Genomic DNA, 27,933 nt, shown 5'->3' with positions numbered 1-27,933 from the left:
TAATAAACAATGGTTTTTGATATGTATGGGTTTTCTTTTTTTTTAATTGAAAGCATTCTATATTTTTTTTTTCTTTCGGATCTTCTTCAAAACTGTAGTATGTCTTCCATCCTCTCGTTCTCTTCGTCTACATGAATTGGCTGTAAACATAAAATAAATATAGTTTACATTTAAATTAATAAAATAACAACATAATCACGCCCGTAACTAAGAAGGGTAGGCAGAAACCACGGACCTTCATTTGACGCTGTCCTGACACATCTCTCTTGCTTCTTCTACATTCATACATCTACATCAGTGTTTCCCAAAGCGGGCGATAACGCCCACTTGGGGGCGTTTGAAATCTAAGACGAGGCGGTAAGGGGCCCAAAAAATGGGGGCCATTGAAATTAATTAAAGTAATGAAATTGTGGTTTTTAAGTTTTAGGGCTGAATAAAAATTAGGGGGCTCTGAAATATAATTGATTTTCAAAGGGGGCGGTGAAAGAAATAAGTTTGACAATCACTGATCTACATGTACGTCGGTTTCGAATTTTCTTAAGAAGAGTGGTACCTTCTTGAGTATGTCATCAACCCTATTATAAGTCTGTTAACCGATACTGCCACACACTTTCACTCCATAAATTTACTTTGTTAATTTTATTTCATTCATCCTTTCAACGTGTTCAAACCAATTAAGCATACTTAAGAATTCTTTTGTCCCAAGATAGCTAGCTGCAGATTCTTAGTTTTCCGAAATTTGATGACTAGCGCAAGATAGATTTGATATAGTGATCTAGGTAATCTTTTTATTTGTTCATCTACTAGCCAAAGCGGGTTGCCTATTGTAATGATGCTACTCTATATCGATGGCTCCTACGAATAAGGGCCAATGTGCAAATTGACAACTTTTCGGGAGAGGCTCTCAAAATTTCTACCATATATTAAAATATGCCGCATTGGCCCTTATACTTCAGCAAAAAATAACATTTAAGCTTGTTAATGTGTATTTCGTTTTGTGCATGTTGTCAGCTAAACTACGAACACAAAAAAAAACAATTTGTTACTTTAGGCACCACCTTGCACATAGGACCTATCGATATACAGCAGTTTATACTATATACTATTTGTATATACTAACCAATAACTCCGTCAAGTAATGCGTCGCGTGATCCTCTCTGTCCATAGCGCCGTCCAATACCTCCGCATCTTCTTGCCCAATAACCAACTCCTCCCAATCTTCTCTACTGTCTTTTATCTTCTTCAGTTTCTTCCTCGTTCTTCCCTCGGTCACGGTTTCCTTCTTTAATTTATCTTCTGCGATTGGTTTCAACGTACTCTTCTTAATCGATGTTAATTGTGTGCTGGTACCGTTATTAGTAATGTGATCCAGTTTTGGTGGTGAATCTTGTCGTACTTTACGGGTACAATTCTTCTGAAATTCAAAAAGACAATTGAACATCATCTACATCATCAGCTCACCTACGTGTGCACAGCTATACGTCCCCACCGAAAGGCTCGGAGCCTACCCTAAGTCAGGGGTGACTAGGCCATAGTCAACCACGCTGGCCTAGTGCTGGTTGACTTCACATATATCTTTGATTTTCTTCTCAGATATGTTCAGGTTGCATGACGATGTTTTCCTTCATCGTAAGAAGAATGTAAGATAAGATAATTACAAATATATTTGTAAATTTAAAAAAAAAACAGAAGAATTGAGAAGTTTTTTGATGTCGAGTGATTAAAAATAATAAATAACTTACATGACCATGCTCACAGCACGGTGTTGCAATGACGTTGGCTAAACCAACCAGGATGATCGCCATCGCTAATAAATCCTATACAAATAGAAGATTAATAAGGCAGGAAAGTCATTTTAGTGAAAAATCAAGCAATGAAAGGTTAGACATGACACAGGCTGTTATTCCTATGTGAGATATCTATTCTGTCTGGAGCAGGAAGAAAAATCAAGCTCTAATTATCTGCAGATTGAATTTAGAGTAAGTTTAATATCGTTCGTTTTTAAAATTCCTATCGGTCGATTTGAAAGAGTACACCACTTTAAAAGGGTTTTCTCCCAAAACAATGTTTACTAATTACTTAACTTCGAAGAAAATATTTTAAATGAATTTAAAACTGACATCAGTGGGCCTAGCACAAATATTTGTGACAATCGCCGTCGTATAGTAATCGAAAAAATTTGTGCAGAGTAAAGTACACCAAGAATCTCAAAGTAATTTTGGCATAATTGAATATGACGATACGAAGGCAGTTGTCGCAAATATTCCTGCTAAGCACACAGAACTACCACGTATCGAAATCACTAAATGTTTTTCATGATCCTTCATACTTGTAAAAAAAAAACTTATGTAAGTCTATCCACATAATAAAGTCTATCTAAGTTATGAAGCCACCCTTCGATAAGAGATGGCACCCAATGAAGTTAAAAGTCATAAAGTTTCAAACCTGGGTACTACATTTATACAAGAAAAGAAACGAAAGTAAATTTAATAAAAATGCAAAAGACAATTTCAAACTCACCATCAGAGCCAGTTTTCACTTCAACACTGACACTTCGAATGATGAAACGAACGTAATTAACCCATGTTGAAATAATTTGAGCAGATTTAAAACATTCAACATAAGATATAAATTTTCATAACATCATTACTACACGATATAACATCTAAATATTTTGAAAAACATCATCAAAACACTCGTGTTGTGTCCACAAACTGAGGACACTTTTCAAAATATTTAACCGATAATATTTGTGAAAACATTAGTTTTAACAGTAAACCTCTTTTGTTTTTTATTCAACCTTGCATTTCAAGGCAAATTAATTTAAAACAACTTCTAAGTATTAACGTGAATCGATCGTAAAGCGGTTATAATTCGAAAGTGCTAAGAAACAAAATCTTACATTTTAGAAAAGTCAATTGCTTTCCAATTATTTAATAAGCAGTCAAACCGAAACTACAAGTTACAACTGAACAGACATAAATAAAGCAAAAACATTATCCTATTCTCACGCGAACAATATGGATACAGACTTTATTTTTATCTTGCCAAAACAATTATTGTAGAAACATATTGAATATTCATAACAATAACTTTTGGACGGGTGCTTGTAGGCATTATTACGAATGGGAAAGTATCGACTGCGAATGTAACTTATGCTTATTTAGTAGATGTTTATAATATTAATAATAAGGAGGTAAGGATTAATCAAACAACAATGTCTTTAGTGACTACTCTTTTTTGTTTTAATGCGTGCGGAAATTACGTTGTATTTAAAAATTCCAGGGTTTTCTCTCAAGTTCGATAAACAATTAAACCCAATAATGATTAATGTGTAACTAGTATAAAACGTGTTTACTTAATAAATCAATCTAATGATAAAAATATACAAAAGGTCAAAACGTCATGGTGACAATCGTTAAAACAGCTGGCAACGAAATCATAGAGCTTAGTCATAAATAACAAATGCTTCCTTACGGATGTAGATAAAAAATATTCCTTAGTTTTTATTATACTTTTTTTTTTAATTTCAAAGTGTGATAATGGCGGATCGGAAGTTCAAGTAAGTTTATATTTTAATATTATTACGAAATACGTCAGGTCATGCAAATTAAAGACACTAGAGACTTCTTAATGTTATCACGACATATACCTCGAATGCATATTATTAGGTCTTATTTCTTATGATTTTTACGCAACCGCATTATGGTCTATACAGCGGTATTTCTTATAAAAGAGTGATGTTCTTTCATAAATGCTGGCAGTTTATTATTATTCAGTTATCACCTCAACGTTAGGCAAACAACCTTACAGAGAAGTAGTATTTTCCTGAAACCTTCTGACCTTTCAAATAATATGTACTCTAATATTTTTACTTTGCTGAATTCAAGTTTTTTTTAATTGGTCACTTTCTTTCCTGCTCACCAGCAGCAGATATTTGATCAGATATCACTTCTTTTCAGAACAAAAATGAAAATAATATTTCTACTGTCGACTATAAGTGGTGTTTTACCCTACCGTCGGCCATCCTGTCACGCATGCTTCGATGGAATCTGCCACACCCGGTCCAATGTCTTCACCGCTCACAAATTCTCCGGGCAACTTGCAGTCGATACAACTGCTAATATTCTTTATTTTCATTACCAAACAAATCACTCCATAGATCACACAGGAGCGTACGATTTAAATAATATCAAATTCAAAGTAATCCCAAAAATAGCATTTACCTTCGGGCGAGCAGTTGACCAAAAAACGAGAGAAGTTTACATGTCTGGTACAGTTGGAATATATAAATACAATCCAAGTACCAAAAAGATCAAACCCATTGGACTAACAGACAAAACAATATGGCATTTACAATTTAAAAACAAACTTTATTATTCTTTATTTAAATCTAAAGGTATTTATATTTACGATAAAAATAAATCGAAGAGTATCCCACAACTATCGAATTATCAAATCGATGATTTCGTAATCGATAAGAAGAACGATTTATATTTCATGAGCGAATCGATTATTTACCGATTAAGGAACGGCACTAAGAACGCAGAGTTTTTCATAGATGAAATATTCTCTTTGGCCATAGACAAAAAGGGAGAAGTACATTTCATTCAGCCAGCTAGTCGAGGAGTTTATAAATTGGACTATAGCAAAGATAGTTTGTTAGAAATCGGTGCTTTTGGTAAAGGCACACCTTTCCGTGTTGTATTCGATGCGGACAATAACATAATATACCATGATGTTAATGAGGAAAAGATATATTATATGACACCGAATTATAGTCTATGTGCGGTCTCAACGAAAGGTAGAGGAAAACATACAAAAAAGTTTGTTGCAATGTCGAATAAGTGAAAAAGTAAAACAATAAGTAATAGTTAATTTATAAATAAAAATGACTGAATGTGCCTGGCTTATTATAAACTGAGGTAAAAGTAAGTTATAAGTTCACAATCGTAACATTATTTATACTACGGTTTTTCGCAAAGTTAATAGTTTTCATATTAATTATTTAAGTGGATCTTAATGGTTATAAGACGAGAAGAAAAAGCATTTGTATAATAAATTTATGTTATTTATTAGATGATAGTTATGTTTATAAATTTATATTCATACTAGGTGTCGCCAACGATTCCGTCCGCGCGGAATTAAAAAAACTTAAATAGCCTGTGTTCTTCCAGACTATGTTCTACATCTGTGCCAAATTTCATCAAGATCCTCTAGGCACTTACGGAGATACCTTCAAACAAACATCCATCCATGCATCTATCTATACTTTTTCATTTATAATATTAGTTAGATAAATATAACATGTCTATTTATATGCATTAGTTTTATGTCGAGACAAAAGTGAAATTAGCTCCTAATAAAAATTATTTATATTAGTTATACTTAATTTTTTATTTCTAAATAAAATATGACTTTTGGATATCTTCTTTTACTCCTTTTCCTGAACATTACAAGTATAAACATAATATTTTGTATATATTTTATTTCAAATTTAAAATTACAGCATCCTGTCGGAATATAATAGCAAATATCATATTTAACTTATTGCGCTCATTATTTTACAGGAAAAAAAGTTTTTTCAGCCATAAAAATCCTTACACGATTTTTTTATTAGAACTATTTAAATTTAATGAATCACAGATTAAATTGCTTTTTCGTATAAAAACGTTAAAATTAAATTTAAAGGAGAATAAAACAAAAATTAAAAAATACACTTGTAATTTAAAAAATAAAATATTAATAAACAATTACATTACGAACATTACAGATACCCTGACACCAAAAAGCAAGCGATTCTGAACCTTATCCCACTAGACTTTAGTCTGCTTACATCTTCTAGAGCACCAAATAACATGAATCGGCACAAACGGAAGGAAATTCTTCACACTTAGCTTATCACTTGGCTTCTGTCTGGAAATTGAAAATGTGTTTGACACCAATATTAGTATTATATCTAACTACTTTAAAAAAAAAATTATAAATGAATAAACACAGGAATATTGTGAATACAACAATTCATAAACAAAAAAACAAGACTTGATGGCAACAATTCCGCATCAATCTAAAGAAGAATGACATTATTCATATTATAAATCTCAACGTTGAGAACCTCCTTATTGAAGTCGGTTAAAAAAAAATTAATCGTTGATTTTACCTTTATTATGGCATTGAACAACATTTTGAAAATTGTTTAAAGCATTAAGATTATATGCTATCAAAAATATAATGGACTATGCAAAAACACCCTACTTTTAGACGAGCAAAAATTATTACAGAAATTAAAAAAAATTAAAGACAAAATACAGTCGAACCCGAATAAGGGAGATTTCAAAAGGATCAAGAATTTCTATATATATTAAATTCTTATTATCATCAGATCACTATACATCTCCACTGAGGGGTTTGAATCCTACTCTAAGTAATAGGTGACTAGACCATAGTCAACCACGCTGGCCAAGTGCGGGTTGACTTCACACATATCATTGAATTTCTTCTCAGATATTTGCAGCATCACAATGTTTTCCTTCACAGTAAGAACGTCAGATAAATGTACATATGTAAATCGAAAAACACATGGTACATGTCCGGATTCGAACCCAAGATCTGCAGATTGCAAGTCAAGTGCTTAACCCCTGAGCCACGGAGGCTCGTGAAATTTTATACAAATAAATGATTAATATAAAAATTAAATAATATAATAATATACATACATTACATTCGATGTTATCACGGACTTTATTTGCCATTGTCTCTTCTTTATATTCTGCTTCTAGATTGAAATGCTAAAAAAATATACATTTTTTATATAATCTTTATACAAAACATGAAAAAAATTAATTTATTTTTTAATTAGAATAAAATATGCTTCGAATTTAGACTATTCTATGATAAATATATAAAAAAATTGACAATTTAATCTGTTAAAAACTATAATAAAAGAAACATTGTCTTTCTTATATAAAAAAAAAAAACTTCTAAACCCACCTTTAAAATATCCTTATTATTCAAATGATCACCCGGTCCCGTCTGTACAAAATGGCGGATCACATTCCCGCCCTTTTCAACTAACAACGCGCCCCCTGTTTGTACCCAATCACCTTTGTAATCACCACCTAGACCTAATTACACAAAACATACAAATATATATAAATAGAAACCTCTAGAATGTCCATATTTGGTAACATATCCGCGGGACCAAGTTGCACGAAGTGACGCAATTTGCCGCCATCTTTGATTAACAAAGCGCCGCCATTTTGTAAACCGTCGCCATTTAGATCACTGTGCAAACCTATATTTGATTTACAGCGTTTTTATCTATATTATAAATTATTTATTAACGCCCAATTTCTAAAAAAAAAATATCAAGCTTTCAACTAACATTCGTGATAATTAAACAATTAAATCAATATGTCATTTAAAAGCATTTTTAATATTCCAAATTATGTTAAAAAATATTGAATAAGAACGAGTAATAAAATTGATTGTTAGAAAGTGTTAGTTGAATCTGATGTTTTTTTTTTCAGAAACTAAGCATTGAAATTGCTTACTTTATAAAAAAAAAAATTAATATATTTAACAATTTAAGCGTTAAGAACTGTGACGTCAACAAACTTAGGTGTCATGTTATCATGACCGCATAGTACTACTGCATTAGAGAATAATATATTTACTGATACTATTACATAAAATATAGATCAGGGATCCCTAAACTATTTTGGACAAGTGACCCCTATTTCCAAAATGAACTGTTACATCAGACCCCCCCCATGGTCAAATTACCTACTTTTAAGATCAATTATTATTATTATTAATTCTGACTTAGGTCAATAGAAGAAGATAGAGTGAGAATTAGCAATGCTTTCAGTTCAATATCGACCCCTTTGGGAATCCAAATATATATTATATAACATATATTTACCCATTCCTCTTCCTTTCGCAATCGCTTCCCTGGATTGTTTCCAGAATAGTGACGTTATAATTGACACCACATTGAATCTTTTGAAGCCCAAAGTGTGATAAGTTGATATATCATCAACGTGATAGAGCTCTGAAATTAATAACACTCAAAGATACAACCAATGATCTCAATGTCATAGAAAGAATCATGTTTTATAGAGCTTTTAGATTCCATTCGATTCTAATTTAATAAGTAAAATGTTACAATTTAGTTCATTTTTTTAATCTGGGCCCACATATGAATTCAAAATTTAATATATGGCCCGCTGCAAAATTCAGTTTGACATCTCTATTTTATAATGACCCGCAACTCAGTCTGCACGGAATAAAAAAAAATTAACCAGTACTCGGTGTGTCTTTCCAGACTATGTTCTACATCTATACCAAATTTAAGCGAGGTCAAGACAACCATTCTGGAGATACCATCCATCCATCCATCAATTTAATTTAGAACAGTGTGTACATTTAACAATAATAGTTTAACCAACTTACCACCATCAAAAAACTTTCCCTCCAAAAATTCCTTGGAGCCAGCATTTTCTACACCAATTCCAATCAGTTTTATGTTATTTTTCTTCAAAACTGGTGCAATCTCGCTCAACTAAAAAACATATTTTTACACAAATTAATATATTTTATATTGTAATTATAAAAAAACAGTGGTAACACCCAGTTTTGCTTCATAACAAAATTAAATATAGCCTATGTCACTCAGGAATAATTTATCATTCTAACGGTGAAAGTAGTTTTGACATCGGACCATTACTTTTTAAGTTCATTTCTAACAAACATATAAAAATACATATCTTTACTCTATATTACTGTAGATTTATTTTTATCCATACGAAGGTCACCATCATCAACCTGCCCTTACCCCTATGGAGGGTCGACACAGTATGTACTACTCCTCCATACATCTCTATCGGCCGTCATATCTGAATTTACCCCCTTCTTACGCATATCCTCTTTCACACAATCCATCCATACTTTCTTTGGTCTTCCTCTACCTTTATAGCCATCCACATTTAATATCATTACTTTTTTGTTTATATGAACATCATTCCTCCACATAACATAAATTTTATCCATACAAAGGTAATTATTATTAATATTGTGAATTTATCATGATGAGAAACTGAAAAATAATAAAAAATAAACTTGTCAGACTGCATGCATGAATAATTTTTACATTATATTGTTTATTTATACTCGGTACAGAAACACTCGGAAATATTTTGAATAATATGAGGCCTTGCTACCAATTGATATTAAACTTCAATATACCTTTTTCTACATTGATCTATCTATATTTTTTCATTTCAGTTTCTATAGAATGGAAAAATTAACATAATTGGATATCCGTATTTTCCAAGACATATAGAAATTCACAGCAACGGAAACACCTTTTAATAGTCACTAGGTTATCTATAAATTGACAAGATTAGTGAATTGAATAAGATTATATCATCCAACTATATATATAAAAGAAAGTAGTGTTAGTTACACTATTTATAACTCAAGAACGGCTGAATCGATTTGACTGAAAATTGGTGGGCAGGTAGCTTAGAACCAGGAAACGGACATAGGATAATTTCTACCCCGTTTTCTATTTTTTATTCCGCGCGGACGGAGTCGCGGGTAAAAGCTAGTTTTAAATTATTACTAGCAAGTTCATAAACTTCACAATTTATAAGTTAACAGTGGTAGATGCCAGCAACAACAACATTAGTGACAGGAATTGGCCTCGCTCTGTGAAATACCACAACCATACAGAAGACTGGAGTGAAGTCTGATGTGTGTGGAGCCGGAAGCCTAATTTTAGTACTCTTCCCCTTCACATCCTTTTCTTATTAGGAAAGGATGGGAAGGGGAAGTGGATTTGTTGAAAGAGGGGACGCATAGGAAGGGGGAATATCCTCTTTCAGTGCGTCCCCTTCACCCTTAATTAAAGGTAAGCAACGCATCTGCGTTTGCGAATGTCTATGGGCAACGGTCGCCTCGCTATTTCGTCGAATCCAGGTGACCGTCTGCTCGTTTGCCCCCGTTTGATATAAAAAAAAATCCGTAACACATATAAGGTAAAATGTCAGATAGAAATTGACATTTATAATTTACAATAGGATTTTAATTACAATAGATTTTTTTCATTTCTAACATAGAATTAATTGATTGCGTGTAGATAATGGTTATTACGCAACACTGCAACTATTGTACTGTGCAAGTAATCATAAAAGTATGTACATAGAATTATTCTGACCTTGTAAATATATTATGCCTTAGAATCTTAGTAAAAAACATGTTATACAGTTTGTTTCCATTGTCTAAACATAAACAAAAACATATATGAGTTTTTTGAAAGAGAATATGAGAAATTTAAACATGTTTTTGTAATTATTAAGGTAGCGAGAATGTAATTTTCTCACCTCTTTAGCCCATAGCCTGCACAGCATACAACCCCAGCGCCGGAAAAAGATCACCACAGCATCCTGATCTTGCCAGAAAGTCTTCAATTCCACTTGCTATGTAAAATAAAAATTATTACTCAAAGTTACTAAAATGACCATTCAATTAGTACCTACAGATGATGTAACATTTGATTTACTTACTAGCCTAGCCTATTAGCACGAGACTCCGTCCACGCGGAAATAAAAAAACAAAACTTAATTAGTAGACTATGTTATATGAGACTTTGTTCTACATCTATGCCAAATTTCAATTTCAGCTAGATCCATGCACTCATATTGGAGATATTTTGTAACAAACATCCATCCATACATTCATATTTATTAGGGTGGCCCAAAAAAATAAAATTTTTGTTTTTTTCGATTCTCGTGTGAAAATATGTGAGTTTACTATGTTTTAAGAACCTCCACCAAAGGACAGGTTAAAAAAAAAATCTTAAAAGGTCGCTCAGAATTTTTGAAAAATTCAAAAATTGCCGAAAATCAGATTTTTTTTTTGTTTTAATTTTTTTTTCTCGTCATGCCATCTTTTTAAGTGTAAAATAATATAAAGATTCTGAAAATTTGACGTCAAAATTTTATTTTCTAAAGGTCGCTCCGAATTTTTATAAATTTCTCTTTTAAAAAGATATAAAGTATTTACCTTGGAAAAAAAAATCTGATTTTCGGCAATTTTGGAATTTTTCAAAAATTCTGAGCGACCTTTTAAGAATTTTTTTTTAACCTGTCCTTTGGTGGAGGTTCTTAAAACATAGTAAACTCACATATTTTCACATGAGAATCGAAAAAAACAAAAATTTTATTTTTTTGGGCCACCCTAATATTTATAATATTTTACTTTACCTAGCATCACATATATATCACATTATTTTTACCAACACATACCCAATAATCATCTCCCATACCAAATTTATGTCATGATAAAATTATATCTTATCATAATCATGTTTTTGATACAAGTATTGCTTAATAAAGATCAATAAAATAAAAATGTATGTTACAAAATCGAGTGCAAAGTGCATTGGAATTTATTTCAGTAGTTTCGTAAACATAAACAAAGCCTTTATTGTAGTTTGCAAATATCTCTCCTATGAAATTTCACACTATCTTGTTATTTATTTATTTCATTATTATATTTTTTCGATATATGTATCGTAATCATTGTTATATTAAATCATAATTCCGTTCCTAATTATAAACTACTTCGTACTTCACTTTCATTACGACCGGTTTTCCGTGAACTAGTGCAGTAGAATTATGATGAAATTGTAATTGAAATTCATTTAACTGTAAAATTATTGTAATTGAAATAAAAAGAATACCGCAAATTAAAAGTAAATGTATGTACATATTAAATTAAAAAAAATTAAGTCAACAAAAAGAATAAAATTGAAATATATCGTTACCTCTCCCCCAGGAATGCTTCTTATCTTATGCGATCCAATAACGTTAATATCTACAGACATCTTTGTATTGTTTCTATTTTATGAACAATTCGTATGCTTACTCTTCAATTTAATAAATATAAATGTTTTAGGATTTTTTTGTAGTAAAACTGACTGACAACTGACAAAAACAAAAGTTCCTTTCGTCGGAAACGGAAATCAAAATGTCAGTAACATAAACAGGCCGAGACCAACTGTCACTGATACAAATGTCATTGTCATATTCCATAAACATAACATAAGCGGAACAATAAACAAACAGCAAAAAGACAGAACGGATATCAATTAGCTGAAATAGTTATTGTTAATTTCATATAATTTAAAAAAAGCAGATACAAAAATAGTTACTGACCCTCTTGTATTAATTGGCTTTTTTATAATTTAAGTTTTAAAATGAAGCGTAAAATGGCATAATTTTTTTTTTAATTGGCAGCACTGGAATGTTCGCGTTATTTTTCATTTTCACTTCATCTTGATTGTGATTTGTGAGTTTGTGACAGTAGCAGTAGCCGCGTGTTGCACCGGTATAATTGTTATTTGAGAAATCTTCACACAACGTAAGTTATTATTTAGTTTATTATCATAACTTTAATGATCCACACTTAATTTTTAGATACACTATTCGTATAGTTAGTATAAATACTTACTATATGACCTTGCACTTTCTGATGCTTAGATCGATTGATTTTTTTTTCAATGTACAATTTGATATTGATTATAGTAGCATTTCAATGTCATATTTCGTCAATTCTTGCCTAATCATACTCAGGGAGCTATTTAGACTGTAAGGAAAAGTGTTAACATGGTATGAATGCATGTAATACATGTGAAGTTGTTAAGTGTGGGTACGTGCGTACTTACGTCATTGTGAGTAATTATGATGTAAATTATTTATATACTATTGTAAGTGACCAGTTAGAATAGTTCATACTTCCAGTCAATTATAAAATGTAATTATGATACAACGGTATTGCTTGTACGTGTAAAAATACTAGGCATTCGTGAGTCATGTTTTTTTTTTTAATTATTAATAGATGCGATATTTTGATCTTTATTTCTAAGTATTCTAATACTGTATGTTAGTGACGTTGTTCTGAATAAGAATTTCTAAACTTATTAGTTTCTGATACAAAATTATGTCACCCGACAACTTTGTCAAGATAATTGTTTGTATTTTTTGTATTTAAGACATGTTGGTACATTTTGTTACAAGCACACTAATTTTCAATTCAATTAAATATAACATATCAGTTATAATTTTAAATTCTCATTTGAAAGATTTTTACAGTTTACAATTTGATTTACAATATTATAGTGAAGTGTAAGTTTACATACAAAGATTCACAATCCTTATTTCCTTATTAATGAAATATATTTTAATGTTTGTTTTCAACTAAACTTTAATGTTTGGTACAGTTTTCAATTTAATTTAATGTGCGAAACTGTGCTCTAAAAATATATTGTATTTCTTTAAAAAAAATACAGTTTAACACTGTTTTGGTAAGCAGCATGACCCTTTGATTGCCTCGGATAATATGTCAATATGTTTATAAAATGGTATGTTTTAACTTTAAATATGTACTACAATTACTGCTTCCAGTTAAAATTGCCAGTTTGGACATAGGTAGACTTTTTGACTGTGTATCCAGCCAAAAGTCCGAGTTGTCCGGCTTTTGTTAGGCTTTTTACATTTCCCAAACGAGAGTGTACCTATTAATACTGAGACAAAATTCTAAATAAAACAGGTGTCCGACCTTTCTACCCAAATGTCTAGCCAAACTGGCTGGTCTGTCTGGCTAGTAGGTTTGGCGACCTGGCAACCCTACTTCCACTAAAAGTACTTTGTTTTTTATTTGCAATGAATGCATCCATAATCATATTTCAATAATCTTGATTTTTTTTAATTGGCACCACATGTGAGCTATAATGTTATGTTTACACTAAAATTTTCTGTAAAGTTTTCTTTAGTTAGACACATAAATTCTGTGGTGAAAAAAAAAGCATGACTATTTAAAAATGGATCAAAATTACAAGTTAATATGAAATTACTGTTTAATAAAATAAGAAAAAAACTTTACTGACTAGTCCTATTTAATCATTTGCAACTATAAAACAAGTGACGCCTCAATTTAAATCAGAGGCCACCTCAGTGTTACCTCAATTCAAGATCCACACATACTTTTTTAATGAAAATCGAAATAATAATAAGCTAGTGTGTGTTTTAGCTGTAGAAATCTATATATATAAAAGAAAGTCGTGTTAGTTACACTATTTATAACTCAAGAACGGCTGAATCGATTTGACTGAAAATTGGTGTGCAGGTAGCTTAGAACCAGGAAACGGACATAGGATAATTTTTACCCCATTTTCTATTTTTTATTCCGCGCGGGCGGAGTCGCGGGTAAAAGCTAGTTACAATTAAAGCATGCCTAACCTAATCATATATACCTTGTGTATATTTGAAATATAAAAACTACTTGCAGTATGTTTAGTGTTATCATTTACCACATGATAAGGCGTATCGCGGTGACATGGTAAACATTTTTACTATCATTAAATACTCAACATATATATTTCTATGTGATATGTAGTTTTCAGTAACATTGCAATTTTATTTATAACTAGCTTTTACCCGCGACTCCGTCCGCGCGGAATAAAAAATAGAAAACGGGGTAAAAATTATCCTATGTCCGTTTCCTGGTTCTAAGCTACCTGCCCACCAATTTTCAGTCAATCGATTCAGCCATTCTTGAGTTATAAATGGTGTAACTAACACGACTTTCTTATATATATATATATAGATTTACATTGCATTAAATATACCAAATATAAGGCATAAACACTAAATTGGTATATACTATTGAATAATTATGTACAATAACATAGGAATTATATTAACTGACTGATAAAATGTAGTAAAGAGTACAAAAAAGGTTGGTTTAACCAACTTAACACTGGCAGTGTAGCATATTGTGGCACTTAGTATTGTCTATGATTAAAATGATCAATACTAACAATGAAAAAAAAATGAATATTGATGGCTCCTATGAATAAGGGCCTATGTGCAAATTGACAACTTTACAGGAGAGGCTCTCAAAGTTTCAATGATGTAGGAAAAGATACATACACCCTTTTACTTCCAAAAAACATGTTTACACCTGTAAATGTGTACTTGTGTTTAGTGCATGTTGTTAACTAGACTCAGACATAACTTTTAACATAATATAGTAAAAAATCATCAATTTGTTACTTTGGCCCTTATACATAGGACCCTTTGATATGGTCCATATGCAGTAATAAAGCATACCACTATTTTACCTTCTTTAAGCCCTAATAAACTTAATTTAGCTAAAATGAATCTATGGCCATTTTCCTGCTCTTCACTAATATTAGATGTTATATTTGAATTCACTCTGTTCTGTTCATGTATCATCTATATATATAAAAGAAAGTCGTGTTAGTTACACCATTTATAACTCAAGAACGGCTGAATCGATTTGACTGAAAATTGGTGAGCAGGTAGCTTAGAACCAGGAAACGGACATAGGATAATTTTTACCCCGTTTTCTATTTTTTATTCCGCGCGGACGGAGTCGCAGGTAAAAGCTAGTAAAACGATATATTATTGTTCTAGTACTTCTAATGATCGATTCTACTATATTGAAATGTCTTGATACACAATACTTACGATGACGTAAGCCGACCTAGTTAGCTTGTGTTACACTAATCAATACTGTAAGGGATACTTAGCGAAGTTAGTCGTGATAGCAGTAGTACCGCACCTTCGTTCGCGTTTGTGAAATCTAAAAACTACTGAATACCGTATGTGCTCTTGCAGACTGTAATCTATATAGGTTCCAAATTTCATCCAGATTAATTCAGCCGTTTTGGAGTTATTTGGTAACAAAGATACTTCCAATCAAACTTCTGTATCTATATATATAAAAGAAAGTCGTGTTAGTTACACTATTTATAACTCAAGAACGGCTGAATCGATTTGACTGAAAATTGGTGGGCAGGTAGCTTAGAACCAGGAAACGGACATAGGATAATTTTTACCCCGTTTTCTATTTTGTATTCCGCGCGGACGGAGTCGCGGGTAAAAGCTAGTTTATAATATTAAGTAAGTTTCGAGCATGTTTTCTTTGTTTATTCCTTTGTTAGCCGACTTCAAAAAGAAGGAGGTTATCAATTCGACTGAATTTTTTTTTGTTACAAGCACTAAGGTTTTCCTGTAGGTTATGCATGTAATGATGGAAACGCAAGATGTTTTGTGACTTGTTTGGCGTTTAGTGTGGTTGCAATATTGCCATCCCTCTCATTGTCATTGCAAAAACAGAGATAGTAATTGAATTTGGATACAAATGTCACGGAATTTAAGATGCATAATTATATGGGACCCACGGTTATGTTAACCGATGTTTAAAACCTTGTCACCTTGTTTGTGTCACGGTTGTTTCCTTTTGGGTCGATTGGCCCAATGGTAAACACCCAGTCTTACGTCTCAATTATTTTTAGTTATAAAATAAATGAGACGAAATTTATTTCAATTTCTCGTAATGTTTCGTCATTGCTTCTTTTTCCTTGCAACTGTCATGATGAAAAAACAAATAAGTGACGTCATCTGCGAATGAGTAACACAGGGAAGCCAGTGGTTTTATATAAAAAGTTTCTGAACATTTTAATAGATAGTCATTCAATAGCCGTGGCGTTGGCCATTCGTAAAGTACAAAAACCCCAAAGAGTATTTATTTAAAGTGTACTTAAGACTGATTTTTAATATATTAATTTAGAGGTGAGTTATCATTTCTGCTGTGTTAATTTTTATTTTATTTTTTACATTTTTAAACTGATTCTTTTTCTATGATTTTTTATTTTTAAGACGGATTTTCTTGCTTGTCAAACTTTTTGACAACGTGTTTTCCAGACGATTTTTTCCTTATATGTAAATGAGGAAAATGTAAATTTTTTTTGTTCATTTTTACCTAAATTACAGTTTTTATTATCTTTCATATATTTAGTATTTTTTTTATTTTCTAAAGTAAATTTTATAAAAAATACTACAAAAATCATGAGGGTTCGTTCGATTCTTCAGGGTCGTAAACACAAAGGTAACTAAAATGCATTGCGTGAATATATCTCGTTGGACATACTAATATAATATCAAAACTTAGCAAAGTCTGTGATCTTTCATGTTAAACTACGTAAATACTCCTAACATTATAAATGCGAATGTTTAAATGGGTGGATGGATGGATGTTTGTTTGAAGGTATCTCCAGAACTGCTGAATGGATCTCGATGAAATTTGGCTACTAATTTAGGTTTTTTTAATAGCGCGTGGACGGAGTCGCGGGCGACGGCTAGTATTAAATAATTTGAACGTGATAATTTTTTTAAATAAAATGCTAAGTCATCGTCTGAATGTAATTTAACGGTGACTAATTTGTCTGAGAAAACTACAACAGAGACGGATTTGAATATAAAATGATTTGTCGATATGACGTCATCGCATCACACGGCCTAGACGTTGGATATATATCCAACTTCATATTATGCGATATGTAGAGTAGGACTTGGATTCAATTCCTAAAAACGAGAAATCAGATTGTACTGATAATACACCGGTAGGGGAAGGGTCTAGGGAGAGATGAATAGATAGCGTGAAACATAACTTGATTAAGAAGGCAGTAACAACTGAAGTGACGGAAGATACAATTAATCTAGAGGGCAAAAACTGTTGCGTTGACCCTACATGAGTAGGAAAGGGACAGTTAGATTTTCAACGCTATGATATTTAATAATATTGTATTTTAATTTTTAAATGTTTGGTTTCTGTCTTTAAAAATGAAACGTACCTTTTGTTTACAAAGTTTTGGCCTTGAATATGCACAGACTATACGTCGTCTATATTGTTCTCTTTAATGTACTTGAAGGATATTATTTCAACCATAGTTTAACGTTCACGTATCTTTAATCAGAGCCTTGTATCGTAATTGACATGGATTATTGTAATGATTTTGTGATGCTTCTTGTTTACAATTATATTTTTTATACAAGATGACAAAAAATACACAAGCAGTCACTTGGTATCGCTACAGGATAGAGGGGATTATGTATATTAAAGCCCCTCCCACGTTACATCCACTTCCTCTTATCATGCCCTTGGTGGGAAGGGTAAGAGAACAAGATTTATCCTCCGTAACAAACAGCTGGAAGCAGGAAGTATAGCTGACTAATGGTTTTGAGAACTCTACTGCTGTTGCTCGTTTAATTATCAGAATAGTATAAAGTTAACTTCTCATTATCCAGGTAAAATGTCGATCCACATCAAGGACTCTGAGGACCTGAAGACCAGGCTGGCGGAGGCTGGCGAAAAGCTGGTGGTAATCGACTTCATGGCCACCTGGTGCGGACCCTGTAAGATGATTGGGCCCAAGCTAGATGAGATGGCCACGGAGATGGCTGACTCTATTGTTGTTCTGAAGGTCAGTCTAAAGTACCCTTGAAGTCACGAAGATATAATTTTTATTTAAACTCGAGAGGTTATGTTTCTTTACCTTTTATTTAGCTGACAAGAAAAACAAAAAGTTTTTTCTAGCATCTTTTATATTGTAAAATCGAACTATATAGTATATGAAATGATATGACATATTGTAATGACCGCCATGTTGATTTTGAATGGATAATAAGTAATACTTTTTATAATTTCGTATTGTGATTAAAATAATTTAAATAAAAGATATAAAAAAAACCAACTATCTTAAATATAATATAAAAGCTAAAATATATAATAATACTTTGTATCGACAGTTTTAATGGAGGCCACTTCAAGGTCAAGGCCAGAACAAGTTTAATATATTCCGTTTAGTAGATCATTGGTAAAAATTCCTCTTACGATGCATTTCAAATGAAATAATTACTTTAAGTTATAAAAATAATAAGTAGAGACATTTAGTAGTTAATAAAATATTTTTAATCTGAATCTCTATGGTTCAAAGATGTTAACATATTTGTAGGATTTCAAAAATTATATGTTAAAGTTGAAATCAGTACTTACCTATAAAAGTTTAAAAATGACTTGTTTGTTGTTGAATGAGGTTTAACCAGTTTTTAATCAGAATTGTAGGAAAATTATTTTAAAATGAAAACCAAAATGGTTTTACACACTGTGTACACTGTACACTGTGATTAATAAAAAATTAATTGTCAAATACCTATCATAATAAAAATTTCATTACGTACTATGACGTGTTAACACAGAATCATTTAAGTTTAGTGTCATATGGGTTTAGATTATTATTGGGATAGGTCATTTTTTTAAATTAAGAACTAGTCTTAAATGTGAACTATACGTTTTCCAGGTGGACGTCGACGAATGCGAGGACATTGCGACTGAGTACAACATCAATTCAATGCCTACCTTTGTTTTTGTAAAGTCCTCTAAGAAACTCGAAGAGTTCTCCGGGGCTAATGTCGACAAACTCAAGAACACAATTCTCAAGCACAAGTAAACCGTCACCCGAGGGCTGTACGCTGCTGCCCTGTCCACCCCGGATACCGCAGCCGGATTTAATATATACGATACTTAATATATGAAAAAATAACTAGCATCTAAAGTAACTTTTATTTCGTCCTCTATACAGTAAAAGTATTTTAGTCTGTGTAATTTTTTTCTCTTTATACAGCAAATAATTTAATTTTGAAATACATTAAATAAACATACATTTAATTTGAATACGCATATAATGTAAATTTTCATTTTAAAAGCGATTTTCAGGGTTTATGTTTAATAAACAAGGGTGTTTGTTTTTTCTTTTACAATTTTTAAATCTGTGATTAACCACAATGTGTCTTAAAGCACGGGATAAAATTTATTTTACGCACGAAAATTGCATTTAGATGCGTACATGCCCGCAACGGCTGTGCCACTTTTGGTTTTTTATATATGTTACACACTATTGTTACTACATTAAAAAATTTGTGAGAAATAACTGTATTTTTATAACCCTTAAGTCATCAATGAGCTGGCCACATTAATCAATAGTCCTAGAAAGGTAGCTGGTAGCTACAAGCAAAAAGACAGCATAAGTCGACTTCTGACAAGATTGTTTATCTTTCTCTAGTGAGATTTGTCCGTAATAGTCAGTGCAGCTTTGCTATTGAATTGCAGAATATTCTTATTATTTTTTTGCTGAACAAACCTTATAAAATGCAACTTAGGTATGCTGGGCCTGTGTCTGCTAGTAGTACTTAAGTTACATTGTTATCAGGAACCTTGTATAAGTAAAGAGGGTTCAGAACTCTAAAATTAAACTAGTTAACGAAATTCTAAGGAAGTATTCTGCTATGTATATTTATCAATATTATGCTACAAATTACATTTTACAAAATATGTAATAAATATTAACTTATAAAATATATTAATTTTGAAAAGCCTTTTTGTTTCAATGAAACAAAAATTCGTTCTTTGTGTTTGATAATCTATATTTGATGTTAGTTTATGGTTTATTGATTTGTCTTTTTGCCAAATTTGACATTGACAACTAGAATTTTTTCCAGCCGGTGTCCGGTGTGTTGGTTATTTTTTTATTTCTAAGCGTCTGGAAAATAATATCTATAAGTTAACTGAGTTTATAATACAAATATGGAAAACGACATATTTGATTCACTGGGAGACTTAGGGTAAGTTTAACCATAATTCTATTGAAGCACGTCAATAAGAAAAAAATTCAATATGTTCCGAGAAAAATCTCGAAAAATTTCCCTTGAAGGTTAATTTCCTCTATAATATTGGTATGAAATGCACATAATTATAATAAAATTCATTTTATTCTTTGTGAATTCAACACTATAGTGTTTGAAAGCCTAAAAAGTGAACATATGTCTAGGAAAGGATCTTTCACAAGAATTTTGGTATAGATGTAGAACATAGCTACTTATTAGGTGAAATATCCTGTTTCTTTGTGTCCCCTTCTCAGTTGATTAAAGGTAGGCAGCGCATCAGCATTTCCCGATGTCTATGGGTAATGTTGCCTTGCTATTCGGTGCCTGCTTTTGATATAAAAAAATACTTGTTTCTATTTTTTAGATATGATGGTCCATTATCAGATCCTGATGCATTTTCAAAAGCAATAGACGATGGACTCAAGTCCTTGGACTTTATTAAACTTGTATGCGAATTGGCTGAGGAACTGAAAACGTTATGTAAAGTTGAGGAATCTGTTAATATGATTAACAGTTTGGAGGAGACGAGCTCTTTTATGTTGGAGTTGAGTTCGTTTCTTAAAGAGTTAGGTTGTCCGTATAGAGGATTGATTTCAGGTGAGTTAGTATACATTATTAAAAAATTAATAAATATTGAAACATTATAAAAAATTCTTAGTTTGTATTTTATACTATTTTTTAACAATTTTTTTGAGCTTATAACGTTTTAAATTTATTAAATTTTCGGTAGAATTTACGTAACAAAATTTTATTTTTTCCTTTTTATAATTTGATATATTTTAGAAAGGTTTGTAACCTTTAGTTCTAACAATACAATATAATGATATTCTTTGATATTGTAAATTTAAAATGGTTGCCATTACTTAATGGCAAATAATATATTTTTCACAACCCTCTCAATTGGGATAAATAGGGCTTCACTTGTAAAATATAGATACAGTCGAACCTGGATAAGCAAGAAACCTCTATAAGCAAGAGTTATTGTCTGACCATAACGAAAGAATAACATAAGCAAAAAACTCCTGCTGGCGAGAAAGCTCTAAAAAAGCTTAAATTCTCGCTTATCCAGGACTGAGTCTGTATGAAAAATTTTATCGGTATAAATTAACTATTATACTGTTCGTAACAAACGGGATTCTTATCACGGTTAAGCTGAGCTCCCGATATTTCGGCACAGTTGCATGCGCCATGATCTAAAATATCAGGAACTCAAACAGCCATTGTGGTAAGAATTCCATTTCTTACGAACAGTATACTAGTAAAAACTTACGAAATTTTGAAGTTTTATAACTATGTTTATTTCAGGACATATGTCATCTAGATTACAGACAAAAGAAATAAGAGTAACACTACTTGACTATTTGATTTCGGAAATAATGGCTGCTAGGATGGTCAGTGTTGATTGTCCAAACGAAAATCAACCACCAAACATGGATATTGTTATGGTAAATAGATGTCACACAATTTATTATCTACTAGCTTTTACCCGCGACTCCGTCCGCGTGGAATAAAAAATAGAAAACGGGGTAAAAATCATCCTATGTCCGTTTCCTGGTTCTAAGCTACCTGCCCACCAATTTTCAGCCAAATCGATTCAGCCATTCTTGAGTTATAAATGGTGTAACTAACACGACTTTCTTTCATATATATAGATAATAGATTACTAATATTATAGACAGGAAAGATTTGATTTTGTATTGAATAGACTCCGAGATTACTGAGACAATTTGAAATACTTTCACTGTTGGGAAGCTACACTATCCCTTGGTGATGTATTTTTTAATTCCAATTAGACAAAGTCGCGGGCAAATGCTAGTCGAAAATATCCAATACTTATAATATTAATATCTAGAAAGGTTTTTTTAAAGAATAAACCAGTACTATACTTTCTTACGGTGAAGGAACACATCGTGATGCTGCAAATATCTGAGAAGAAATTCAATGATATGTGTGAAGTCAACCCACACTGGATCAGCGTGGTTGACTATGGCCTAGTCACCTCTAATTTGAGGTAGGCTCCGAGCCCCTCAGTGGGGACGTGGGGAGTGTAGCCGATGATGATGATGATTATACTTTTTTCAAAGATAAAGCTAGCAATAATATGTTTTTGTATAGCTTTTGTCGGTTGAAACTCACTCTACTTTTACTTATGTAGTAATGTTTTTCAGCAAGAATCTCCCACCGCTAAAGCTTTAAAAGAAATATTAATAGCTTTGAAATTTAACAAACCTCCGCCAAATATTACACCTGAAGTGCTTTTTTCTAAACTAGAAGTGAAGTTGAAGGATACTATTCAAAAAGAAGGTATGACTTTGTTTTATTTACATGACTTGTAAAAAAATTCTAGATATAGATATATTCTAGTTTTTTTTTTTACTTTTTATCTAAACGGTGTTTTTGATTTTTTATCCACTAAATACTTAATGTTTTTATGTTATTTTTGTTCAATATTCAAAAACTGTAGACTGACTGAATTTTATCAGAATTTGACTGAATTTTGTCAGTACCTTCGATGTTGTTATATCCGATTTTGTATATACTTTTTCAGGTCAGCAATTAGTAGGAAAGCCATTATATAATAAAGCGTTAACTGAAAAAGATTGGAAAGAATTGGAAAATATTTTCACAGAAATGTATGATGAATATAGACTAAGAAGAGAAACTTTAATATCAAGGCTGGAATGTACTATACAGAGTTTTGAGGTATGGATACATTGTTCTAGACTTAATTTCAAAAACTTTTTAAACTAAAACATATCTTTCCAATTGAAAAATAAACAATAATATGTATATCTTACTAATATTATAAATGCGAAAGTATTAATGTATGGATGGATGGATGTTTGTTAGATATCTCCGGAATGGTTCACTATTCACAATATCGTATTTATTATTTACTAGCTTTTACCCGCGATTCCGTCCGCGCGGAATAAAAAAAATAGAAAACGGGGTAAAATTTATCCTATGTCCGTTTCCTGGTTCTAAGCTACCTGCCCACCAATTTTCAGTCAAATCGATTCAGCCGTTCTTGAGTTATAAATAGTGTAACTAACACGACTTTCTGACTATATATATAGATATTAATTTTACAGAAAAGAAAAATTTAATTGTTTGTTTTCATTGAATAGGCATCAAAACTACTGAACCTATTTGACTTTTTGTATTGAACTTTTTCTTATTTGGGCAGCTACACTATCCCCCCGTGATATAGGCTATATTTATTACTAGATTTTTTTTAATTGCGCGCTGACGAAGTCGCGTGAAACCATTAGTATTTTAATACAAATATTAAATCATATTCTATGAATAATACAAATTTCTCAATTATATTGAACTTTGTCTCGTTTTTTTATACTGTATTCATTCCTCTCCTTTGCTCAGTGTCATTATGTCAAAATCTATGGCTATTAAATCTATATATATATATATAAAAGAAAGTCATGTTAGTTACACTATTCATAACTCAAGATAGGTCGAACTGATTTAGCTGAAAATTGATGGGGAGGTAGCTTAGAACTAGGAGACGGACATAGGATAGTTTTTTATCTTGCGTGCATTGTTTTTATTCCGCACGGACGGAGTCGCGGGTAAAAACTAATATTAATTAAATTATAATTTCAGTGGTCAGATCGTCTCAAAGGTAAGAAGGATCAAATTCAAGCAATATACAGACCAAAACGTGAACAGATGAAAGTAAAACCAGAAGTTAAACTTTGTGATTTTCTCGCTGCGAGGACATCATTATTACATGTAGATAAGACTTCCAGCGCTAATGTCAGGAAGAATACACAGTCTGAAGTCAACAAAGTCATCATTGGTCAGGTTTGTTGAAGTTAAAAGTTATTGCTCAAGTTTGTTGAAGTCAAAAGTTATTGCTCAAGTTTGTTGAAGCCAAAAATTACTCAACATCATCATTTCCTTGACCTTGTCCCACCTACTTAGGGTTAGTACCAGGTTTCCTCCAAATCAATCTGTCTCCCGTCTTCTCCATTGTCACCACCTTGTTGATTATGTCACCTTTCACGCAATCTATACTCTTCCTAGGTCTACCTCTACCGGTGTACCTCCACACTCATAAACTTTCTCTTTGCCACATGCGATTCTTCCCTCCTCATAACATGTCCATACCACGCTAACCTTTTACTTCTTAATTTTTCTACTACCAGTGCTATTTTCAGACTTCTTCTAATATACTCATTTTGTATCCTATCCACTCTTGTTACACCACACATCCATATGTACTCTCTTTTCATCCGTCCCTTTAACAGCTCAACATCCAGATCCATACATCATGACATGTCTTATTAGGATTTGTAAATTTTCCCCTTTATTTTGATTCAAAAATCACTATTGTTCACATTAGTTGAAGTTAAATCATCATTGTTGAAGTAAGCTGAAGTCAAATGTCATCATTGTACAAGTGAATTGAAGTCAAATATTAGCATTGTTCAAATTGGTTGAAGTTAAATCATCATCGTTCAACTATGTTGAAGTTGAAAGTCATCAGTGATTACTATGAGATATGTTTCTTATTATGAGATATGTTATATAAATTATATTTAAAATGAAAACCTGGAAATCCAGGTACCAGACCGAGGTGGTCGTCCCAATGAACAGCAGCCTCCACCACCGGAGATGCCATCTTGGCAACAGAGGTCTGCGCCTCAGGTAATATTTTTACTAGTATATCTTACTAATATTATAAATGCTATTTAGATGGATGGATGGATGTAAGAAGATATCTTCAGAACACATAAGATACACATATAATTAAGTTCTTTTACACCGCGTGGACAAAGTCGCGGGCTACGGCTAGTCTATATATTCTATCATATTTATATGATTATCACAACATTTTTCTTATCTGTATTATTTACAATTATTCCATGTCTCATTAATTTTCTATACTAATAGAAAGGATTTTTTTATTTTTGTATGTAACAAATAAACTCAAAAGCTACCGAACGGATTTCAAAAATTATTTCACCATTTTAAAGTTACATAATCAATGAGTAATGTAGACTGTATTTATAACTAGAATTTTCAGAGATTGTCTCATTATGTTCTATTTATATTTAGGTACAGTCAAACCTGGATGAACGAGAGTCCAAAGACCGCGATATTTTTGACAATGACTCTCGCTTATTCAAGTTCAAATTGTATTTTATTGTGTATGCAGGGTGGTCGAGGTGGTGGTGGTCAGAGGGGTGGTAGGGGGGATGGCAGCGGAGGTGGCGGACGTGGCAGGGGAGGGGGTGGCAGGGTACAAGGCGGCTACAACCAAGGACAACAAGATCAGAACAGGTCATTTCTTGAGTTTGATAAAACTAGTAACTTTAAGGGATTTTTTTTAAATAAATCTATATTAATTTATTAATTTTCAGATCCCAGAATCAAAATTACCACCAAAATCAAAACCAGAATCACCGTAACTACCAAACGTTTGAAGTTCCTCCGGGTGGTTATGGACAGAATTATCATCCTAATCAAGGTTATAACCAAAACCAGGGTTATAATCAAGGTTACGGTAATAACCAAGGTTATGACAGCGCTGGAGGTTATAACCAAGGTTACACTACACCGGGTATGTTTTTTTATATATATTTAATAGAAAAAACTTATCATAGTTTCTTATAATCTTTGATAAAATTAGATTGTTTAGTTGATTTCAATGGAAATTAAAGATAAACTTGTCTAAATCATTTTATCTTTATAAGTCTATAATCATAGACTTATTAAAAAATAGACATGTCTTCATCATGAATTTAGTCGATTCTTACACAAGGCAATAAATCTTTGAATATTTTGTTAATTTTCAAAAGACGTAGATAACTGTCTGGAATAAGGCTTAGAATATATATATATATATTTTTATTTAACTCTACAATCTTACTAATATTATAAATGCGAATGTTTAGATGTATGGATGTTTGTTACAATGTATCTCCTGAACTTCTAAACAGATCTTGATGAAATTTGTCACAGATGTAGAACATAGTCTGGAAGAAAAAAAAAACAATTCCTTGATTCAAATTTAAGCCCATTATATTGTAGTCTGGAAGAACACATAGGCTACTTATTAAGTTTTTTTTTTAATTCCCTTTGTCCGGAAGAACCACATAGACTAATAATTGTTTTTTTTTTTAAATTCCGTGTATACGGAGTCGTGGGCATCGGCTAGTTTATAAATAATTACAACAATGATTTCAGGTTACAGAACTTATCATCCTCAGGCTAGTCAAGGACCGGGTTACTCTCAGGGTCGTTATGATGATGATCGTAGGGGACGTGGAGGGTACAGGGGGAGACGTAATTAGTCATATTACTAATTCTAGTAATTTTACTATAATTTATGTTAAGTTCCAAATAAATACCTTGAATCTAGCAAATAATAATAAAGCCAAAATTAAAAGTCAAAAAAACTTTTTTTTTGCACAAAAAGTAACAATTCTTTTATAAATTTAGGAATTTTATTTTTAAATATGTGTATTAGTTATTTGTTAAATTTAAACGTTTATTTGGAACAAAGGAATATTATTGTGTGTATTCAAAAATCCCTAAAACCATTTTATATAAAGCTTATCTACTAACTTTAGTAGTGGTTCTACTAATTATAGTAGTATTACTAGAAGAACTAGTAACCGTTGATTGAGACCTTCGTCAAAATTGAGATATTATGTTTTGAATTGGGATTATGGTCTTAGAAACCCACAGTAAGTCTATTAATACAAAAAAATACATAATTATTTGAGTGGCAACTCTTCAATACTTATTTCTTTCTATTATCTATTTAAATTATTTATCTATATTTTAAAGTATTTTTTATCAGGAATAATAAGTAAAAGTATTGAAAATAATAAAAACTTAAACAATATAGTCTTTACTCGTCAAAAATCTAGATATTATAAGTATTTTGTATCGTACAGTTTGAGAAAAGCATATTAACTGAGAATACTTCAATATTAATAAGCTTTTATTTTCTTTTATTAAATAAAGTAACGTACTTCTAAAAAAAAAAAAATTGAAGTTACAATATTTAAAAAAAAAGGTAATAATAATCATAGGTGATTGAAGCTTATTCTTTAATGTAAAAATAAACGCATTTATTAGTTTTTTTTTTTTTACTAAATAAAATTATTTATTGATATATGAAATTTTATTAAAATAAATCTGAAGTGAATCTTATCATGATATACATATGTTGTATATTTTCTTTTATTTTTGTGCTAATAAAATATAAATACAGTCGAACCTGGATAAGTGAGAATCCAAGGTACCGCCATTTTTTTTTCGCATATCAAAGTTCGACTGTACTAACATTAATTCTGGCTATTTTCAT

General features: G+C 31.5%; 5 protein-coding genes across 5 annotated transcripts; 3 read left to right on the top strand and 2 right to left on the bottom strand.

Annotated features, from left to right (window-relative positions):
* Nucleotides 1–34: 34 nt before the first annotated feature.
* Nucleotides 35–2,605, bottom strand: LOC106709419. Its single transcript, XM_045684812.1, has 4 exons — nt 2,521–2,605; nt 1,743–1,817; nt 1,121–1,414; nt 35–140 (listed from the first exon to the last, which is right to left on the bottom strand). The coding sequence occupies exons 1-4, from the start codon at nt 2,521–2,523 to the stop codon at nt 87–89; spliced, it is 426 nt and encodes a 141-aa protein (XP_045540768.1). The 5' UTR covers nt 2,524–2,605; the 3' UTR covers nt 35–86.
* Nucleotides 2,606–3,969: 1,364 nt separating this feature from the next.
* LOC106709433 lies at nt 3,970–4,851 on the top strand. The gene has a single exon (XM_045684808.1). It carries the CDS (start codon nt 3,970–3,972, stop codon nt 4,849–4,851), a length of 882 nt encoding a protein of 293 aa, XP_045540764.1.
* A 904-nt stretch (nt 4,852–5,755) lies between these two features.
* On the bottom strand, nt 5,756–12,024 carry LOC106709420 (prostamide/prostaglandin F synthase). The gene is made up of 7 exons (XM_045684782.1): nt 11,831–12,024; nt 10,386–10,481; nt 8,455–8,563; nt 7,925–8,053; nt 6,991–7,124; nt 6,717–6,788; nt 5,756–5,916 (listed from the first exon to the last, which is right to left on the bottom strand). The coding sequence occupies exons 1-7, from the start codon at nt 11,888–11,890 to the stop codon at nt 5,902–5,904; spliced, it is 615 nt and encodes a 204-aa protein (XP_045540738.1). The 5' UTR covers nt 11,891–12,024; the 3' UTR covers nt 5,756–5,901.
* Nucleotides 12,025–12,331: 307 nt separating this feature from the next.
* On the top strand, nt 12,332–19,480 carry LOC106709427 (thioredoxin-2). Its single transcript, XM_014501229.2, has 3 exons — nt 12,332–12,426; nt 18,180–18,355; nt 19,232–19,480. Exons 2-3 carry the CDS (start codon nt 18,185–18,187, stop codon nt 19,379–19,381), a joined length of 321 nt encoding a protein of 106 aa, XP_014356715.1. The 5' UTR covers nt 12,332–12,426; nt 18,180–18,184; the 3' UTR covers nt 19,382–19,480.
* Nucleotides 19,481–20,427: 947 nt separating this feature from the next.
* Nucleotides 20,428–26,966, top strand: LOC106709422 (protein FAM98A). Its single transcript, XM_045684770.1, has 10 exons — nt 20,428–20,552; nt 20,959–21,191; nt 21,900–22,039; nt 22,763–22,898; nt 23,143–23,297; nt 24,216–24,416; nt 25,179–25,262; nt 25,774–25,898; nt 25,979–26,178; nt 26,805–26,966. Exons 1-10 carry the CDS (start codon nt 20,515–20,517, stop codon nt 26,909–26,911), a joined length of 1,419 nt encoding a protein of 472 aa, XP_045540726.1. The 5' UTR covers nt 20,428–20,514; the 3' UTR covers nt 26,912–26,966.
* The last annotated feature ends 967 nt before the right edge of the window (nt 26,967–27,933 follow it).

This window comes from Papilio machaon, chromosome 27 (assembly GCF_912999745.1).
Source record: "Papilio machaon chromosome 27, ilPapMach1.1, whole genome shotgun sequence".
NCBI lineage: Eukaryota > Metazoa > Arthropoda > Insecta > Lepidoptera > Papilionidae > Papilio > Papilio machaon.
Note: the sequence above shows the minus strand (reverse complement) of the source record. Positions and strands in the feature narration are given on the sequence as shown.

Bases quoted from the DNA above. Each gene is read 5' to 3' on its own strand.
- LOC106709427 (XM_014501229.2), top strand. From the start codon at position 18,185: ATGTCGATCCACATCAAGGACTCTGAGGACCTGAAGACCAGGCTGGCG. The intron at 18,356-19,231 runs GTCAGTCTAAAG...TACGTTTTCCAG, and splicing joins ACTCTATTGTTGTTCTGAAG to GTGGACGTCGACGAATGCGA.
- LOC106709419 (XM_045684812.1), bottom strand. The intron at 1,415-1,742 runs GTAAGTTATTTA...TTTGAATTTCAG, and splicing joins CGTGCTGTGAGCATGGTCAT to AAGAATTGTACCCGTAAAGT. The intron at 141-1,120 runs GTTAGTATATAC...TTATGTTTACAG, and splicing joins ATTACTTGACGGAGTTATTG to CCAATTCATGTAGACGAAGA.
- LOC106709420 (XM_045684782.1), bottom strand. From the start codon at position 11,890: ATGTCTGTAGATATTAACGTTATTGGATCGCATAAGATAAGAAGCATT. The intron at 7,125-7,924 runs GTAAATATATGT...TTGTGTAATTAG, and splicing joins TGCGAAAGGAAGAGGAATGG to GTCTAGGTGGTGATTACAAA. The intron at 6,789-6,990 runs GTGGGTTTAGAA...ATATTTTTTTAG, and splicing joins ATAATAAGGATATTTTAAAG to CATTTCAATCTAGAAGCAGA.
- LOC106709433 (XM_045684808.1), top strand. From the start codon at position 3,970: ATGAAAATAATATTTCTACTGTCGACTATAAGTGGTGTTTTACCCTAC.
- LOC106709422 (XM_045684770.1), top strand. From the start codon at position 20,515: ATGGAAAACGACATATTTGATTCACTGGGAGACTTAGG. The intron at 20,553-20,958 runs GTAAGTTTAACC...TCTATTTTTTAG, and splicing joins GATTCACTGGGAGACTTAGG to ATATGATGGTCCATTATCAG. The intron at 22,040-22,762 runs GTAAATAGATGT...AATGTTTTTCAG, and splicing joins CAAACATGGATATTGTTATG to CAAGAATCTCCCACCGCTAA.